Source organism: Schistocerca serialis, chromosome 3, assembly GCF_023864345.2.
Source record: "Schistocerca serialis cubense isolate TAMUIC-IGC-003099 chromosome 3, iqSchSeri2.2, whole genome shotgun sequence".
NCBI lineage: Eukaryota > Metazoa > Arthropoda > Insecta > Orthoptera > Acrididae > Schistocerca > Schistocerca serialis.
The window spans coordinates 17,105,103-17,125,525 of record NC_064640.1 but is presented as its reverse complement, the minus strand read 5'-3'; the positions used below and the strand labels follow the sequence as shown (position 1 = coordinate 17,125,525).

The following is a 20,423-nucleotide window of genomic DNA, read 5'->3' as shown; positions in this document are numbered from 1 at the left end:
ATATTTCAACCAAACAGTAATTATCATGAGCATTAGAAATTTGAGCTTGGCGCAAAAGGGTGTCCGCTACACTGGAGCAAAACTCTTCAATGCTCTTCCTCCTGGAATAAAGACAGAGATTCATAACAAGAGTAAGTTTAGGAAAGCATTAAAAATATTTCTGCTAGAAAAAGCTTTTTACAGTCTAGATGAATTTTTAACTAAATAAATTGTAAAATTTTAATATTATATAATACAAGCTGACATAATGCTACTAAGAATGTTATTTAACTTGAGCTCTGTATCTGTGTGTGCTCTGTATCTGTTTTCTGTAGTGCTTTAACGATTCTAAGGAAATATGTATTTTCTTTTTTCTGTATTGCTGCTCAAGGAATTTACTGTATAAATTTTTATATAATTATGTACTCAAATGTCTGTATATACTATAAGATTATCATAGTGTATTTGTAAAAAAGTGACTCGTTCCACATCCTTGTGAACCCAACACAGTTGGACCTATGGAAGACAAAATAAAATAAAATCAATCAAATACTGACCCAACCCCAATTCTCAGCTTGCAGCACACTATACATGTAGTGTCCATTGTCCATTATTCTCATTGCTCATAGCTTCACCTGATTCCCACAAGTGTTCATACATAGTGTGCTTCTGTGCTGAAGGTATCCGTATTCGCCATCAGGTGCATATATATTATTGTATGAGTGGTGGCATTTTTTTGGACGTGTCCATTGTCCTTGGACATATCAGAAGGGACAGACACCATTTTTTGATTCAGCAGCCATATTTGCACATGACAAGAGAAACTCAGACCTCAGTCACAACTAGGCATTGTAATTAGTTAATTGGAGGCAAGAGAAAATTTGTGCCAGACCAGGACTCAAACCGAGATATCCTACTTTACACGAACAATCATCTTAACTGCTTTCACTATCTGAGCACGCTTTCCATCCAACTCAAACAGACCCCTTAACAAACCACTCCATGGTCATTGAAATATTAAGGTTTCACCTACAAATTTATATGTTTTCTCTTCTGTTCCAACAGCTCAATAAATGAGTTTGTGCACAATCCTGCATAAATGACACTCAAAGGAAAACTTCTTTTTCAGGGACATTCCGTCTTGGGTCATATTCTGAATTTAAAGTTCCAAAGAAGAGACACTGCACATAGACCAATATATATGCACCTGACAGAAAAATCTGATACTGTCAGTGCAGGTACAGAATAAGTCTGAACTCTTGAGGAGTTATTTAATTAATGTGAGTGTGTCACATAGCACATTAACAAAAAAATATATCATAATACAGGATAACTCACTGAGTCCTACTACTTACGACGTCTTTGAGCCAATCACATATATGGGAACCTAACTTTATTCTCAGATTCTTTTTTAACAGTCTGTAGTGGGTCACCATGTCAAATGCTTTCCAGAAATCGAGGAGTTGCCCTTAGTCCACAGCTCACAGGAAATTATGTCAGAAAATGATAAAATGAGTTTTGCATGAGTAATGCTTTCTAAATCCCTGCTGATATGTGGACAGAAGCTTTTCCATCTCAAGCAAATTTATTATATTGGAATTCAGAATATGTTCAATACCTCCAAGGCAAAAAGGATACTCGTCTGTAATTTTGTAGACTCTGTCATTTTGATATATGTTTCATGCTTCAGTAAATATTTTAGAGTATCTTTACTTTGCACACGGTCTGATTTTACTCCCTGCATGTTGACTGGCAAGTGTTCATCAGAGGGCCTCAACAACTGGCTAGACAGAGAAACTCTCCTGTGCACTTCAAAAGTGCTCTGCTACCCAAGTAGCTGCGTTCTTTGTGTTTTGCACCCCTGACATATCAAGGGTAGTCCTACAATTCTCCATCTAATAATACAGGTCCTGAAGTCTGCAGGCAAGACCAACAGAGAATCAATGGAGCCTTTGGTTGATACCCTCCACTTGGATCAAAACCAAAGGATTCTGATCAACTCTGAGTCTGAAATTGCAAATTTTGAGCTCTGCTTGCACTTCGAAAGTGAGGCCAGTGTACTTCCATGAACTGAGGACATCATCAGAACCCAAACAACAGACATCATTTGTGCCGATGAGAGCCACAACTTGCAGATGACTCATTTTGGATGAGGCCCCCTGGCAGACATGCAAAGCACTCATTCGACTTATTTCCAGCTCTAGAGGTTACTTCCCTAAGGGGTTCCGTAATTTGCCTAACAATGGAACTCACATTAACTACCAAACTCCTGTCCCCGTGTGACTACATGGACCCTGCTGAAGGAGAAGCCAGAAGCCACCTGTCCACTCCAGGCCTCAACATTTACCCTCTGCCTTGAATGAGACAAACATGTTACAACTTGCTGGTCCCCCTACAGTTCAGGTAGATTCCCCACACTGGGTATAATTCTCAGTGCCTAGAGCGCTCGGGTGAAAGAAGCAACACCTGAGGTATCCCATGTGATGGACCAGATTCTCCACTACCTCCACATTCTGAGGCAGCACCCTGCAAGTGGCTGACAATGGCCAAAAGTTGTTCATAAACTGCAGCCACCTCCTCCTGCATCTGCACTCAGTATGCAAACACTTTATCCATTCTAGTACTAGTAAAGCTACACTATAGAGAAAGCTAAATATGTAACTTTCTACTCTCTTGGTGTGTCACCAATGGATGCTAGAGCCTGACTAAGCTGCAACCAATTGTCACTGCCCATTCAAAACCAAACAAATTAAATATACATGAAAACACACATAAAAAGCTTAATAGCTCACCACTGACTCAAGTCTTTTTGCCTTTGCATGACTTTTGGCCAATTAATATAGAATATTATATAGTGTCTGTCAGAATATTGCTAGTGAAATGAACAAGATGTCTGTGACTGTTGTAAAGTTTTGTGCCACCACATTACACCCAAGTTTCATGAAAAACTTCAGACAAAACTTAAGTCAAGCTTAATTTCTTTTCATAACTGTCTACAGTTACCTAGATCATGCTCAGCCCATGAGCATTCAGATTAATACAATATTAACATACCTAATAAACACAGACTTCACTTCTGATACTTTATTTTATATGGAAATGTAACCACACTGATACACATCTTGGTTATTTTTAAAAGAAATTCTTATCATTGAATTTGGTAGATCATAAAGAAAGTGAACCATTAAATACCTGTCTTTCCAGTTATTAAGCTACACAAGAACCTAATACATTTCATTTATGTATTTCTGTTTTATTGTATGTATATTCCTAATTATGTGTATTAAAGGGTTGTAAGAATGTTACAGTCTGTCCAGTCATGACTTTTAAATGGTAATAAAGATAATAATAAAAAGATGTTCTTACATCAAGAATTGCAGCATCAACCAGGTACACAAATGGTACATACAGTCCCATCATGCCAAACAAATTGCTGACGCTAATGAGCATAAACACGGGATCTTTGAGCAAAGACATGTCCATCATCGTTCCCAAAATTGATCTGAATGATTCAGGACAACACTGTGAGCATGCTGCAAAAAAAGAGAGAAGTAGTGTTTAGAAAGCAATACCTTCATATTTCATTATTTGCACCTCAAGGTGTGATTCAAGAATTAGAAACTATATGGTAATAGTTGTATTTTTAATGAGCTTATCTCTCTTTGGATTAATTACAGCGCATTTAACATAGCAAAAGAATGCTGCAAAGACTCCTGGCTATGACATGTGATTACATAGACCCTATGAAGTTGATCTAAGGATGAAAACGAATGAAACAGCATGTATGATAGTTAACATGAAATGATCCCTTTTTCTTACACTTGTTTTCACAATACTGTAATAATTTCAATAAATTTCAAAGTCATAAATTAATTAGGGTTAAGGATAATGCCTCATGAAAATCAGTATTAATAAGTAAGTAGTAGGATGAATCACACTGTCCAACAATCAATCAGGGGAACACACATAAAAATTAGGTTCCTGTGATTCTATGGAGATAAGTCACTGTGGTCTGGAAAGAGGTGAGATACATACAAATGCTTCAAAAGTAAGACAACAGAATGACCAACGAGGGAATAATTCTGAGGTATATGGTCTGATCTTGGTTTCCAATAGGTGCAATAACCAGAAACTGTATTGACGAAACGTTCAGTTTCATCTATCACTTGGAGAAAGAAATATAGAGTAGTTTATTTAAATTTCTATGTCCACATTCACTTCCTATCTAAAAGGAAACCATCTGTTGGCTTCGAATATTTTTGGCCTGGATGCATTTCAACTGTTTGGCTTTTCAATTTCCGACCAAGTTAAGGTTGTTTCCATGGCTGTTCCTTTTCAGGACTTGGATGATCTGTGCTCCACTTTTGCGCCATTGTTTGCAATGAATCTCAGATGTGCTTCCAGCTTTCAGGCGTACATCACTCTACGGCCGGATGCGCAGCCTCGCTTTTTCCAGGCCCTGCCCCTTCCGGTGGCCTTATGGTTGGCAATCAAGCAGGATCTTGATCGGCTCCAGGCAGCTGGCGTTCTGGAGCCTGTAACTTACAGTGTCTGGGCGATACCAATGGTGTTCATACGGAAACCCAATGGGTCCCTTTGGCTGTGTGGGGACTTCGGCACTACAGTCAATGCTCAGTCCCTTGTTGACACTTACCCCATTTCCTGACTGGAAGACCTTCTCGCCAAGCTTGCCGGGGGAGAGTATTTTTCAAAGATCAACCTGGCTGAGGCATACTACCAGTTGTCCTTGGATGCTGAATCTCAGAATGTCATGGTTACCGACATGCCTTTCGGATTGTATAAGTACAAGCACCTTCCCTTTGGTGTCTCTTCAGCGCCGGCCATTTTCCAGCGATTCCTGGAGCAGCTTACACAGCCTATCCTCACCTGTGTGAATTATCTGGATGACATCTTGGTCACTGGGCATTCCCGCCAGGAACATTTGCAAAACCTTAGCGCCTTATTTCACGCTCTGCAGTCTGCTGGTTTATGCTGTCAGCTGGACACGTGTTTTTTTTTTCAACCGGAAGTGGAGTACTTAGGCCACTGGTTTAGCAAAGATGGAATCTGCGCTTTGGGTCATAATGTTGCGGCTATTGAGGCCCTTCCTTGTCCCAAGGACTTATCTGAACTCCAAGTGTTTTTGGGCAAGGTTATTTATTACTTAAAGTTCTTGCCCCAGGCTGCCTCCGTTGCTCAGCCCCTCAATCACTTGCATTGCAAAGGGGTACCTTTTGATTGGACTCCTGACTGTGATCAGGTTTTTCTCCATTTAAAGGCGATTCTGAACTCCGCCCCTTGCCTTACTCCCTTCTCTCCAGACCGCCCCTTGGTTGTGGTGGCTGATGCATTGGCATACACCATTGGGGCCATCCTTTCGCTCCGGGATGCCAATGGCTCTGAACAGCCCATCGCTTAAGCCTCTAAGACGTTGACCCCAGCACAACGGAACTACTCCCAGACTGGAAAGGAGGCCCTGGTGATCGTGTTCGCTGTCCAAAAATTTCACACCTATCTCTTTGGGGCAAAGTTCACCCTGCTGATGGACCATAAACCATTGGTTACACTTTTCGGACCCCACTATCACCTTCCAGAGCAGACGGCTCAATGTCTCCAGCGCTGGGCATTGCTTTTATGTAATTACGCTTACACCATCCGGAATAAGTTCACCACTCACCATGCTAACGCAGATGCTTTGTCATGTCTCCCAGCAGGCCCAGATCCAGTCTTTGACCAACAGGAGGTCCTCTGTGTTCACATTGACTCCGCCCGCTGGGATGCACTGGATGGTCTACCTCTTATGGCTGCTCACATTGCTGCAGCTACCCGCCATGACCCTGTCTTGCGGCGGGTTCTCAACTATGTGTTCCATGGGTGGCCCTCCTATGTTACTCATTGGATGCTGTCCGATTTCAGCCACTGGCACCACCTGTCCCACAGGCTCTCCATTGTCGATGATGTCCTTCTGTTGGCCACAGAGTCGGATGCCCATTGGGTGGTCATCCCTCCGGAATTGCAGCTTTGGGTGCTTATTTTGTTACGCCGTGGGCACTGGGGTATGTCCTGTATGAAAGTTTTGGTTCGCCGGCACGTGTATTGGCCTGGCATCGATGGCAATATTGAGCACCAGGTCCGTGGGTGCACTGTCTGTGCGCGTCACCAGGCAAGCCCCCCTCAGTCGTTTACACCCTGGCCTGTGCCTCGCAAGCCCTGGGATTGCATCCATATCGATTTTGCAGGCCTGTTTTTGGGGTCCATGTGGTTACTCGTCGTTGATGCCTACTCCACATACCCATATGTTGTCTGCATGGCATCCACCACCACAGAGGCTACACTCACGTTCTCGCCAATGAGGGTCTGCCACACACATTGGTCTCCGATAATGGTCCCCAATTCACGGAATCCTCCTTCCATGACTTCTGTCAGGCCAATGGTATCAAACATATCCGTAGTCCCCCTTTCCACCATTCGTCCAATAGCACGGCGGAGAAGCTTGTCTGCACTTTTAAACACCAGATGACGAAGGCAGTCAACACATTTCGAACCATGTCAGCCCTCACCCTGTTTTTGAGCACCTATCGCAATTGATGGATGCAGTCTGGAAGAGCTCCTCCACGGGCGACAGCCGCGGACCCTGCTCCATTTGCAGACACCATCCCCCTCCTGCCCCCAGTCCGGGCCCTCACAGCAGTATGCTGCAAAACCAATAGTCAATGGCCTCTAAGACCATGACATGCAGTTCCTTCTGTTAAATGTTAATACTGAACAGGATATAAAATCTGTTAAATCTGAGCTCAAGAGGGTAATCAATAAGCCAAAAATTGATTATTTTGGGACACTCCTCAGAGACATTCACTGGACTGATGTTTACAGTGCTCATGGCTTGAATGAAAAATATAACACTTTTGCTACTAAAGTGCTTACCTTATTCGAACACTGTTTTCCCCCAAAACTTACCAAGGTTAGAGCAAAGTCTACAAAGAAGCTATGGATTACTCAAGGAATAGGGGTATCTTGTAAAACAAAAAGAAAACTCTATCTGTCAATCTGAAACAGTCCTGATGTTGATGCTATAGCACATTACAAGAAATACTGCAAAATATTAAAGACTGTAATACGGACGTCAAAGCAAATATATTACAAGGAAAAGATAGTCATATAAGATAACAAAATAAAGACAATGTGGGATATAGTGAAGCAGGAGACCTGTAGAACCTGACATGAAGAGGAACAAATAGCATTAAGAGTAAATGATACATCGGTGACAGATGTGTATAGTGTTGCAGAACTCTTTAACAAACATTTTATAACTGTTACTGAAAAAATGGGGTTGTCAGGTTTGGTAGATGCTGCTATGGAATACCTCAGACCAGACATTTCAAGTAACTTACATAATATGAATTTGACCGTCACTACCCCAACAGAAATAATGTCCATCATAAAATCTTTAAAATCAAAAACATCTAGTGGGTATGATGAAATTATTAATTAAAGAATGTGATTCTGAGCTAAGTAACATATTAAGCTATCTGTGTAACCAGTCATTTATCAGTGGAATACTTCCTCAATGGTTGAAATATGCTGAAGTTAAGCCACTGTTTAAGAAGGGAGATAAAGAAATAGCATCAAATTTCTGTCCAATTTCACTGTTGCCAGCATTCTCCAAAATTTTAGAAAAAGTAATGAACAGTCAGCTTTACAACCATCTTATCTCAAATAACATACCGTCAAAGTCACAGTTTGGATTTCTAAAAGGTTCTGATATTGAGAAGGCTATCTACACTTACAGTGAAAATATGCTTAATTCAGTAGACAAAAAATTGCAGGCAACTGGTATATTTTGTGATCTGTCAAAGGCATTTGACTGTGTAAATCACAATATCCTTTTAAGTAAATTAGAATATTATAGTGTAACAGGAAATGCTGCAAAATGGTTCAAATCTTATATCTCTGGCAGGAAACAAAGAGTGTCATTAGGAAAGAGACATGTATCAAGCTATCAGGCACCATCCAACTGGGAACTAATTACATGTGGGGTACCACAAGGTTCCATTTTAGGGCCCTTACTTTTTCTTGGGTATATCAATGACCTTTCATCAGTAACATTACCAGATGCCAAGTTTGTTTTGTTTGCTGATGATACAAACATTGCAATACATAGCAAATCAAATGTAGTCTTAGAAATATCAGCTAATAAAATATTTGTGGACATTAATCACTGGTTCCTAGCCAATTCTTTGTCACTAAACTTTGAAAAAACACACTACATGCAGTTCAGAACTTGTAAGGGGTGTCCCACGAGTATATGTCTAACATACGATGACAAGAAGATAGAAGAAGTGGACAGTGTTAAATTCTTGGGATTACAGCTTGATAACAAATTCAACTGGGAGGAGCACACCACAGAACTGCTGAAGCATCTTAACAAATCTCTGCTTGCAATGCGAATTTTGTCAGACATAGGGGATATAAAAATGAAAAAGCTGGCATACTATGCTTACTTTCATTCCATAATGTCATATGTGATTATTTTTTGGGGTAATTCATCAAGCCAAGCTAAAGTTTTCCAGGCACAAAAACGTGCAGTAAGAGTTATATGTGGTGTGAACTCAAGAACATCCTGCAGAAGCCTGTTTAGGGAACTAGGGATACTAACTACTGCTTCCCAATGTATTTATTCCTTAATGAAATTTGTCATTAAAAATAGATAACTTTTTCAAACCAACAGCTCAATTCATGGAATCAATACTAGAAATAAGAATAATCTTTACAAGGATTTAAAGTCACTTAGTCTTGTACAAAAAGGTGTGCATTATTCAGGAACACACATTTTCAATAACTTGCCAGCAGCCATAAAAAGTTTAACAACCTATGAAATTCACTTTAAGAGAAGCCTAAAGGATTTATTGGTGGCCAACTCCTTCTACTCCATTGATGAATTTCTCAGTAAAATATAACTTCTGCACAATTTCAATGCAGTAATGTGTTCATTGTAAATATGTGTGTGTGTGTGTGTGTGTGTGTGTGTGTGTGTGTAAGTACAATCTGACTTCTGCACCATTTCAGTGCAGTAATGTGTTCATTATAAATAAGTATTATAGTAGATGTATTACATGTTTATTACCTTATAAATAAATAAAAAAACTTTTTTATTTTAAATTCAGTGCATTAGTATTGGTAAAATGATTCTTTTATATAGTGTTCATTAAAAAATGGTGATCATTCCACTTGGGACCTGTGGAATGGTACATTAGCTTATTTGTTTTAGTTGTAAATATTTGTCATGTATTGTTGTTTTTCTGACATGTTCCACATACTGGAGGACCTCCTCACTATGGATCAATTGGAATGAAAGTAAATCTAATCTAATCTAATCAGACATGTCATTTGCTCAGCTTTGTAGGTTCATTGAGCCATGTTGCATAACTATAGTCAGGAAATGGGCTTTCTGCAGCAAGACAAGTATCTACGACACGGGCAGTGTGACAATGTCTGGAGCACCACACATTAACAACATGGCAACCATTGGGACAGTTTTGCTTGCCTTGGCACTAGAGATAGTCAAACTGACACTGATGTGCTGAATGACAGCACAAGACACGGGAGTGTCATATATTGCATTTTCATATGAGCTCCTCCAGCACTACTATAGATGTATATGTTTGTGGAAGCTCTGGGAATGAATGTTGTCTGTCTGCATTCAACATTGTCATATAGACCCAGTACCTGGCATGAAGAAAGTCATTAGGTTCACTACAGGACCATCTGTGGGGGTAATTTGGGTCACACGTGTTACATTTCTAAGATGTTATGGCTGGTGTGTATCATTTATATCCGCTGCGATGTCACATTTCAATAAGATAGCTCAAGACAGTAGGTTGCCCATGCTGTCTTGAGTTACTCCCACACATAGAGTGTTCAACTGTTAGCCCGACAAGCATATTCTCCAGATCTCTGATACAATATAAATATTTGAGCATGGTTTGCCAAGAGACTGGCATGTCACTACTGACCAGTCACAAAAATTGATGAACTCTAGTATAGAGACGAAACAGTGTTGTATATTATCCCACATCTGTCATCCCAGCTCAGTTGAACTATATGCACGTACTCTCACACATCCCCTACAAATTTAATCGTGTGTTCTTTCCTACCATACAGTGTATGCACATTAAGTAAGATTATCTACCCATCCTAATACTGTAACCTTGATGGTCGACAGTGTAACAATACTTTGTTGAAACAAATTATGTTTCTGTTATTATGTGTTACAGCCTGCTTACAAATATTTCATGTAATTTTTGACAATGCCAGTGTGATGGCATATACATTTTTTATACTGAATATTAATTCTGGTGTGTACAAAAATTGTAATTTTTATTTGTTAAAATTCACTCTTTTTTAATTTTTGGTTTATCATTTATCTGTAGAACTATTTCCATATTTTACACAAATCTGCTAATACTAACATGTCTAATATCATTGTAAAATATGATTCAATGGGAAATAAAGCTACTACTATTATAATATCAGCTCCTACTTAAACCATATTTGAGTTCCAATAAAATAAAATCATACATATTATGAGTCAAATATATTTTATATTCTTCCAAAATGTACTTTTCAAAATTTCCCCTTGGCTGTTAAAACTGCAGTTTTCAATATTAATAGCGCTTCACCATCACTTCTTTGTTCTAACATATCCTTTCTCTCATGTACAAGCATTGTGTAAATAAAATACAATAAGCAAATAAAAATCAGCTGAAAATAGCTAATGACTATCCTCCAGAATATGCTATCTTTTCCTTTACACCAAATCCTTCCTGTCTATGTTCAATTTGATTCTTAATTCCTCAATCTCTTTTTGATTCACTCTCTGATGGCTTTTCATTTTGTGTAATTACTTATGTGAAAAATCAAATAAAAACATATGCAAGGTGAATGTGTAAAAAATTGAATCAACCATAAGGTACATGTTATTAAACATTTTCAGGCAAAAAAATACACAAACTGTTCCGAAAACTTATGGATATATGACTTTTAGCACAACTACCTACACTATAGAATGTTCCCCATATTATTTATTTAATTTTTTTTCGTTAGTTACAGCTGATATGCAGTTCTCTTGTACTTATGTGTTCATAATTACATTACAGTGCAGGTACATATGTATTTGGTAGTCTGCCAACACAGTTTGAAAATTATTAGAAGAGAAATAAAGTAAGCACTATGGTAACAATGTTTCTCATGGTTAGAGCTTTTATTCCTAGAAGGAGACTACTAAGTGAAATTTAGTATACCGTAAAACAGCAGCCAAGTCTGTGTCATGAACTCATACTGTTCCCTGAGTATTCTCAGTCTCCTTAAAAACAGTGGATCACATACATACACCACTCTGCAACAGTTTATCTGCTAGTTCTTACGCTCGAAAGGGAACAGTAGTCCCCGAACTAAACAAATAAATAAATGATTCACTGGGTGTTTTAGTCTTTAAAATACATTAAACTGCCATTCCCTTGTTCCTTTCTTCTAATCCCTCAATAAAGTCCATGAATACAAATGCACATTTACGTTTGTATTCTTATGTCACTTCTCTACTCGCAATTCAGAATACTATGGAGAAGGTTCATATTCTATAGCAATGAATTTATTCACCACTCCGTAAAGAAGGAAAGAAGCTGCTATAAATGATTTCTGTTAGTGAGTGTGGTTGTTCAAGAACCTGATAGGTAAATGAAAATCATATCATGAATTCTCTTGGTTGCCATTAGACTCAGTTTCATTAATACACTGATGGAAAAAATCAAAACACCGAAAAGTAATTAATGTAGAGTAATGAAATTTCAGGAACGCATTTGTCTGTTGTTGTTGTTGTGGTCTTCAGTCCTGAGACTGGTTTGATGCAGCTCTCCATGCTACTCTATCCTGTGCGAGCTTTTTCATCTCCCAGTACCTACTGCAACCTACATCCTTCTGAATCTGCTTAGTGTATTCATCTCTTGGTCTCCCTCTACGATTTTTACCCTCCACGCTGCCCTCCAATACTAAATTGGTGATCCCTTGATGCCTCAGAACATGTCCTACCAACCGATCCCTTCTTCTGGTCAAGTTGTGCCACAAACATCTCTTCTCCCCGATCCTATTCAATACTTCCTCATTAGTTATGTGATCTACCCATCTAATCTTCAGCATTCTTCTGTAGCACCACATTTCAAAAGCTTCTATTCTCTTCTTGTCCAAACTATTTATCGTCCATGTTTCACTTCCATACATGGCTACACTCCATACGAATACTTTCAGAAACGACTTCCTGACACTTAACTCAATACTGGATGTTAACAAATTTCTCTTCTTCAGAAACGCTTTCCTTGCCATTGCCAGCCTACATTTTATATCCTCTCTACTTCGACCATCATCAGTTATTTTGCTCCCCAAATAGCAAAACTCCTTTACTACTTTAAGTGCCTCATTTCCTAATCTAATTCCCTCAGCATCACCCGACTTAATTAGACTACATTCCATTATCCTCGTTTTGCTTTTGTTGATGTTCATCTTATATCCTCCTTTCAAGACACTGTCCATTCCATTCAACTGCTCTTGCAAGTCCTTTGCTGTCTCTGACAGAATTACAATGTCATCGGCGAACCTCAAAGTTTTTATTTCTTCTCCATGAATTTTAATACCTACTCCGAATTTTTCTTTTGTTTCCTTTACTGCTTGCTCAATATACAGATTGAACAACATCGGGGAGAGGCTACAACCCTGTCTTACTCCCTTCCCAACCACTGCTTCCCTTTCATGTCCCTCGACTCTTATAACTGCCATCTGGTTTCTGTACAAATTGTAAATAGCCTTTCGCTCCCTGTATTTTACCCCTGCCACCTTCAGAATTTGAAAGAGAGTATTCCAGTCAACACTGTCAAAAGCTTTCTCTAAGTCTACAAATGCTAGAAACGTAGGTTTGCCTTTCCTTAATCTTTCTTCTAAGATAAGTCGTAAGGTCAGTATTGCCTCACGTGTTCCAGTGTTTCTACGGAATCCAAACTGATCTTCCCCGAGGTTGGCTTCTACTAGTTTTTCCATTCGTCTGTAAAGAATTCGTGTTAGTATTTTGCAGCTGTGACTTATTAAGCTGATAGTTCGGTAATTTTCACATCTGTCAACACCTGCTTTCTTTGGGATTGGAATTATTATATTCTTCTTGAAGTCTGAGGGTATTTCGCCTGTTTCATACATCTTGCTCACCAGATGGTAGAGTTTTGTCAGGACTGGCTCTCCCACGGCTGTCAGTAGTTCCAATGGAATATTGTCTACTCCGGGGGCCTTGTTTCGACTCAGGTCTTTCAGTGCTCTGTCAAACTCTTCACGCAGTATCATATCTCCCATTGCATCTTCATCTACATCCTCTTCCATTTCCATAATATTGTCCTCAAGTACATCGCCCTTGTATAGACCCTCTATATACTCCTTCCACCTTTCTGCTTTCCCTTCTTTGCTTAGAACTGGGCTTCCATCTGAGCTCTTGATATTCATACAAGTTGTTCTCTTATCTCCAAAGGTCTCTTTAATTTTCCTGTAGGCGGTATCTATCTTACCCCTAGTGAGATTTGTCTAGGTAACATATTTAAGTGACTAACATTGCAAGATCTCAGGTTAATGTAAGTGTGAGGTAAGCCATTGCAAATGCGAAATGCTGGTACATTAATAACTAGTTTAACCACCAGCATGTTGAATGCAAGCCTGGAGATATGCATGTATTGTGTTTTATGGGTGCTGGATGTCAGTTTGTGAGATGGAGATCCATGCCTCTTGCACTTGGTCGGTCAATACACGTACACTTTATGCTGGTTATGGATGATGCTGGAGTTGTTCTCCAATGATGTCCCACATGTACTCAATTGGAAACAGATCTGGTGATCGAGCAGTCCGTGTTGACATTCTGTAGACCATGATGGGTTACAACACCAGTATGCAGGCAAACGTTATCCTGTTAGAAAATGCTCCCTGGAATGCAGTTAATGAATGGCAGCACAACAGGTCAAATCACCAGACTGACACATAAATTTGCAGTCAGGAGGAACGGAATAAACATGAGAGTGCTCCTGCTGTTATAAAAAAATCACATCCCAGACTGTAACTCTAGGTGTAGGTCCAATGTACTCGTATTGAGCAATCGGACAGGTTGGTTGCAGAATCTCAGCTGGGCTCCTTCTAACAACACATGGCCATTACTAGCACTGAAGCGGAACCAGCTTTCATAAGAAAACATAACAGATCTCCACTACACCCTCCAATGAGCTCCCAATTGACACCACTGAAGTCGCAAATGGTGGTAGTTTGGGGTCAGTGGAATGCATGCATCCGGCTCAGAGGTGTCTTTGAAGTAACCAATTTTCAACAGTTCACTGTGACACTGTGATGCTAATTACTACTCGAACTGCCACTGCAGATGCAGTACAATGCACCAGAGCCATATGTGAAACTCAATGGTCTTCCCTCTCAGTAGTGCCATGTGGCTGTCTGAAGCCACATCCAAAGTGAAAGGTTACTAACGCTCAGGACTGTTACAGTGTGTATTTAAAGCAAAGCTGATTTGCGTCCTCACAGTGACATTGTCTGTCAGATGTAGAATCACACCTACCAGCTCTTATTTATGTTGCACAACTTCTTCTTGGTGTTGCAATTCTTTTCCATCAGTGTAAATTAACACAGAAATTCCTAGTTCCTCTACTAGCTTACCAAGCCTCTAAGTAAGTCTGTGTACTTTCTGACAGATGTGGTATCGGGTTTACCATCATTTGATTCTTATCCCAAGAGCTTAAGTGTGCGATTTGTGAAAGAACTGCGAAGTGTTGCCAAGAAGTAGTTTCACAATGGCTGCAACAGTTCAAGCTTTATTTTGGATGTTTGATATCAGGTAAGATAAACAAGTAACTGAACTTTCCAACTTCACTAAAACATGATCATCTAAGAAATCTCTAAAGTTACGTTTCCGCTTTGTGTATAGTTGCTGTTCGTGAGTGTGAGTTTAAATAAGTGTATTAAGTAACAATTCTGATCTACAGTTTTTAGTGTACCTACGGTACCACTTGTGGCATGCCAACAGGTAGTCTCAAAATTAAAAACAATTTACATATATTATAACAATAAAAATAATAAATTATTGATAATATAACGTAAATGGACAGATAAAAAATCTACTCTCCAAACAGTGTCAGGGGAACACATACACAAAAATAGTTAATGTTTACAAGCGTTCTGGCAGAAGAGTTCAAGGGGCAGGAAGAGGGGTGAGGGAAAAGGACTGGAGAGGTTAAGGGAAAGGGGTACAGTTCAGAAAAATCACCCAGAATCCTGGGTCAGGGGGACTTACTGGACAGGATGAGAAGGAAAGACTGATTTACATATATTGATACAGAAACAGAAAATAGCAATACTTACTTCCTCCTCCCTCTCCCTCGATGTCTATTTGATCCTGAGGGTATTTGGGCAGTGAAATTACGCTTTGCCTGTAGCTTGTTAATGATTTCTGACTCTTGTATTCAGGAAGATTTATTACAGAACCTGAGTAGAATATATCCTTTCGAGACAGTGGCCTCACTATTTCACGTTTTTCTCGGGGAATGCTTGATTTCGATGTTGTAAAGCATATGCTCTCATTTTCTCCTATCTGAAAACGAAATGGAAGTTTGAGACAAAGAACATTTTACCAATTGCAAGATCTGTTTTATACTGGGAAAGAACAGTATTTTTATCTTATTTTTACCCTAAGTTCATTCATATTTCCCAATCAAAATATTATTTTCAAAATATTTCCTTTAGTGATTTTACCAATACTATAAAGCTAAAAGCACGATAAAGACAAATGAGTAGTATGGAAATCTACAGAAAATTTTCAATAAAAATTTTATTTACAATTCAGATATTGAATTTTCTCCACTAGACCTGATTATGAAATGCAATGAATTAAATGCACTGAAATGAAATGAATTGACTGAATGAGTACAATGAATAAAGATGCATTGACATAAAGTGATATCAGTGTAAGCCACTCGGATAGTACTGAACTTGTGTTACAATGAACATGTAGCAACAACAGAAAATTTGTGCCAGGCTGGGATTTGAACACAGATTCCCACATACCCTGTGGAAGGACCTCTGGCAGTAGTGTTCAGAAATCATAGATGGGAGCATCAGTGACAAAAAAAGTTTGAGACAGGCCTGGAAGTATGTTCACACTGTAAAAGTATGGACAAATCACTATTATCTACAACAATTCTGAACAAGCCACTCATGTCATCAACATAAATAACACTTGTTCATTTCTTGTAGTACAGATAACTTTAATAATAACATATATTCTCTGTTAGTTGTTGCACTTCTACTGTTTAATTTCCCAAACTTGTATCTAAAACTCGTTGAAATAGTGCACCAACATAGCATAGTGAAAATGTTGTGTAACAAGAACTTAAAATTAATTTATTTTGTTTTTTCAAAAAAATCTGTTCCCTTCTGGACGCAAAATTGTACACTTATATCATCACTTATTTTATCTATTTAATGTAAAATATTTGAAGGATGATGGTAAGCTTTGTATCAATATTTGTTCAACAGACTAGCACATTATACTACAGCACAATAAAACACTGTCAGAAAAAAATAGACTAATGGTTAGGTGACAGAGTGAGAAACAGAAAATCTGATTTGAGTTTTAATTTGGCACAAATTATCAAATGTAACTGTGTTGTGTCTGTTCATTGATTATACTTGTATACTTGAAAGACCAGAGTAATAAAATTTTGGTCTGGGTCTCGAGTTTTAACTTGACATACACAAAGGCAGGCTTACGAGAGCTGCAAACGATAGCCCGCACCCTGGCATCAGCTCCAGGGGACACTGAAGGCTGAGCGGATTATCTGCCACTGAGTCAATCATTAATTTGTTCTCAAAGCTACTATGTCACTAATTTTATTTTTCAGGTAAACATGGGCGACAGATTTGTTTCATATGGTTAACAGGATTATGGACACTTGGCTCAGATGTGTAATTAGGCCACGCTTGGAGCTGAATTGACAATAGTACCATTTTCAAGGAATTTACGAGTATTAAAGCCCAGTAAGCCGATATTCTGTGAATATTTTTCCTAATTTTAAATTTAAATGACAGTATTTGTTGTTGTCTTAAGTCTGAAGACTGATCTGGTCAGCTCTCCATGTTACTGTACCCTGTGCAAGCCTCCACATGTATGAGTAACAGCTGCAGCCTACATCGTTCTGAATCTGCTTACTGTATTCATCTCTTGGTCGCCCTCTACGATTTTTATCTTCCCTCCTGCACACACACTTCCCTCCATTATTACATTGGCCTTGATGTCCCAGAATATGTCCTGCCAACCAATCCCTTCTTCTAGTCAGATTGTGCGACAAATTTCTTTTCTCCCCTATTCTGTTCAGTACCTCCTCATTAGTTACGTCATATACCCATGTAATCTTCAGAATTCTACTGTAGCACCACCTTTCTAAGGCTTCTATTCTCTTCTTGTCTACACTGTGTTTCATCCATGTTTCACTTCCATACAAGGCTACACGCCATACAAATACTTTCAGAAAAGACTACCTGACACTTAAATCTATACTCGATGTTAACAAATTTCTCTTCTTCAGAAACGCTTTCCTTGCCATTGCCAGTCTACAGTTGATATCCTCTCTACTTCGACCATCATCAGTTATTTTGCTCCCCAAATAGCAAAACTCCTTTACTACTTTAAGTGTCTCATTTCCTAATCTAATTCCCTCGGCATCACCCGACTTAATTTGACTACATTCCATTATCCTCGTTTTGCTTTTGTTGATGTTCATCTTATATTCTCCTTTCAAGACACTGTCCATTCCGTTCAGCTGCTCTTCCAGGTCCTTTGCTGTCTCTGACGGACGTACAATGTCATCAGCAAACCTGAAAGTTTCTATTCCTCCTCCTTTGACTTTAATTCCTACTCCAAATTTGTCTTTTGTTTCTCTTACTGCTTGCTAAACGGTTTTTAGTGTTGTGTGAGTGTGTGTGATATCCATCCAGATAGTCGTATGTCTTAAAACACGACTCCAGGACGGGGAGATGTCCCGGACCCAGATCAAATCTGCCCGGCAGATTAATGATGAGTGGGTGGTGTGCCGCCCAGTCTGGGTATGGTTTTTAGGTAGCTTACCACACCCACCTATATGAATACCAGGCTGGTACCCAAGTCCTGCCTTAGTTAAACGCTTTGTAATCATTTAGAAAACTTTTGCTCACTTCAACACGAATAACACTGCATGCATACTGTTGGAGTACATATATTTCGACGTAGGTGTTAAGGGGGTGGTGGCAGGAAGAGCATCTGGCCACTCCTAAAATTAACTGTGTCACACGCGTACAGAACCGTGCTGACCCTGTGCTGATGTGGGGCAAAGACTCAAGAAAAAGAATAACGAGTGTGTGTGATAATCGCTGAAGATTCTACAGAACACGTTTTTGTGTAAGTCCTGAAACAAAATTAATTTACCAGTAAATTACGAACACTATGGGTAGTCAACCCGACTTCAATTCGATAATTACACACCTGACCTGACCCCTGTCCGAAAAATTACTCCTCACTATTTAGCTTGGCCCGTTGTGGACCCCAGCACACGAACGGTAGACAGTGTGTCACGTCAACTGGATCTGCGGTGTCGGACAGAGAAGAGGACCTCAGTTACATCTGGTGGATGACACAATACGTGTCAGAAACACGAAGATCACGGAGTGAAGGAGGCCACATTTTCCGAGTCTGACACTGAGTGACAGAGACGCTGCATTGCTCCAGATACCTAGTCACGAACTGCGATCGGTGGATTTCCTTCCACCGAGTGCAGATAAAGCGACAACAGAACGTATGCCTAGCATTATGTTACTAATTTTCTTTTCCTTATCATTACTGCATTCGTGTTTTGATTACTTTTAAAGATTGTATGTAGGCAGATAGTAACTTTCTCTTTTAAGTCTTCTTCTTTCCTTCCATCTATCTTTTTTCTTTCTTTATATTACGTCAGTTTCGCAATTTCTTTTTCTTCTTTTTAAGTAGTTAATACCACAATGTGTTTTTGGTTTCGGAGCTATACAGAAAATTATTTAAACACTAACTGGAGTTGCTTATAGAGTGCACGCAATACGTACAAATCGGCGACAAAAATATATAGGTAATAAAATTATGATTTACTTACGTCCGTCTTGGACCACATTTCCTCGCAGTTGTTGTTGCGAGAGCCAGCCACGACGGACGAGTTGGAGAGGCGGAGATGTAAGGACTTTCGTATGTCCCCGTTGGAGCTGACGTTTCCTCTGGAGACCTTGATGGCGCCCAGGGTGGGCCTGTAGCGCTCGCCGGCGCTCGTCTTGCGGATGCGGTCGAAGAAGGGCACGGAGCCGTTTTTGGGCAGCCCCTGGACGTGCGTGGTGAAGGCGGGCTGCGACGCGTTGCGCGGGATGGCGGGCCGCGCGTCGTCGCGCGCCGCCTTCTGGTCGCGGTCTGGCGACGCCTCGTCGGCCTGGCGGCGCCGCAGCTCGCCGCTGCCCGCGCTCGACGCGCCGCTCGACCCGCTCTGCTCGGGCGCCTTCACCTCCGAGATGGTGGGCAGCGTCGGCACGGTGGGCACCGGCGTCAGCGGCGTCGCGCCGCCCGTCACCACGCCGCCGCCCGCCGCCGCCGCCGCCGCCAGCTGGTCCAGGTTGAAGCTCGAGTGCACGCCGGGGTCGATGTTGATGGGCATCTTGAGGCGGCGCTCCATCGTGCCGTCCGGCAGCATCACCATGAAGTACGAGCCGCCGATCGAGCCGCGCTCCATCTGGAACCGCTTCTCTTCGGCCATCCGCTGCAGCAGCGGCTTGCAGCTCGGCACCTTCTGGTATTCCAGAGGCCTCATCATAGCACCGAACACCTGCGATCGAGAAGTGTCCGTTACGGGTACGAGGTCCCTATTTGTATATTGTGGCTTAAGACTAGACTAAAAGCCAATGTTTTGTTGACACCGTACCTAAAAAAAAAAAAGGTTCAAATGCCTCTGAGCACTATTGGACTTAACATCTGTGCTCATCAATCTCCTATAACTTAGAACTACTTAAACCTAACTAACCTAAGGACATCACACACATCCGTGCCCGAGGGAGGATTCGAACCTGCGACCGTAGCGGTCGCGCGGTTCCAGACTGAAGCGCCTAGAACCGCTCGGCCACACCGGCCAGCCGGGAATTAACAGACTGTGGATGCTGAATGGTAGTTGGAGCTAGACGTGTGGGACATTCCATTTCGGAAATCGTTAGGGAATTCGGTATTTCGGGCTTCACAGTGTCATGAGTGTGCCGAGAATACGAAATTTCAGTCATTACCTCTCACCACGGACAATGAAATGGCCGACGGCCTTCACTTAACGACC

General features: G+C 40.4%; 1 protein-coding gene across 2 annotated transcripts in view; it reads right to left on the bottom strand.

The window, feature by feature from the left end:
- The window catches only part of LOC126469675 (monocarboxylate transporter 3), a 442,163-nt gene that overhangs the window by 14,321 nt on the left and 407,419 nt on the right, over positions 1 to 20,423 (bottom strand). For both annotated transcript variants that reach the window (XM_050096825.1, XM_050096826.1), the window contains exons 5-7: positions 19,215 to 19,928; positions 15,421 to 15,649; positions 3,346 to 3,512 (exon numbers count right to left, since the gene is read on the bottom strand). In XM_050096825.1, the coding sequence (XP_049952782.1) occupies positions 3,346 to 3,512; positions 15,421 to 15,649; positions 19,215 to 19,928 (1,110 nt within the window). The remainder of the gene's footprint in view (positions 1 to 3,345; positions 3,513 to 15,420; positions 15,650 to 19,214; positions 19,929 to 20,423) is intronic.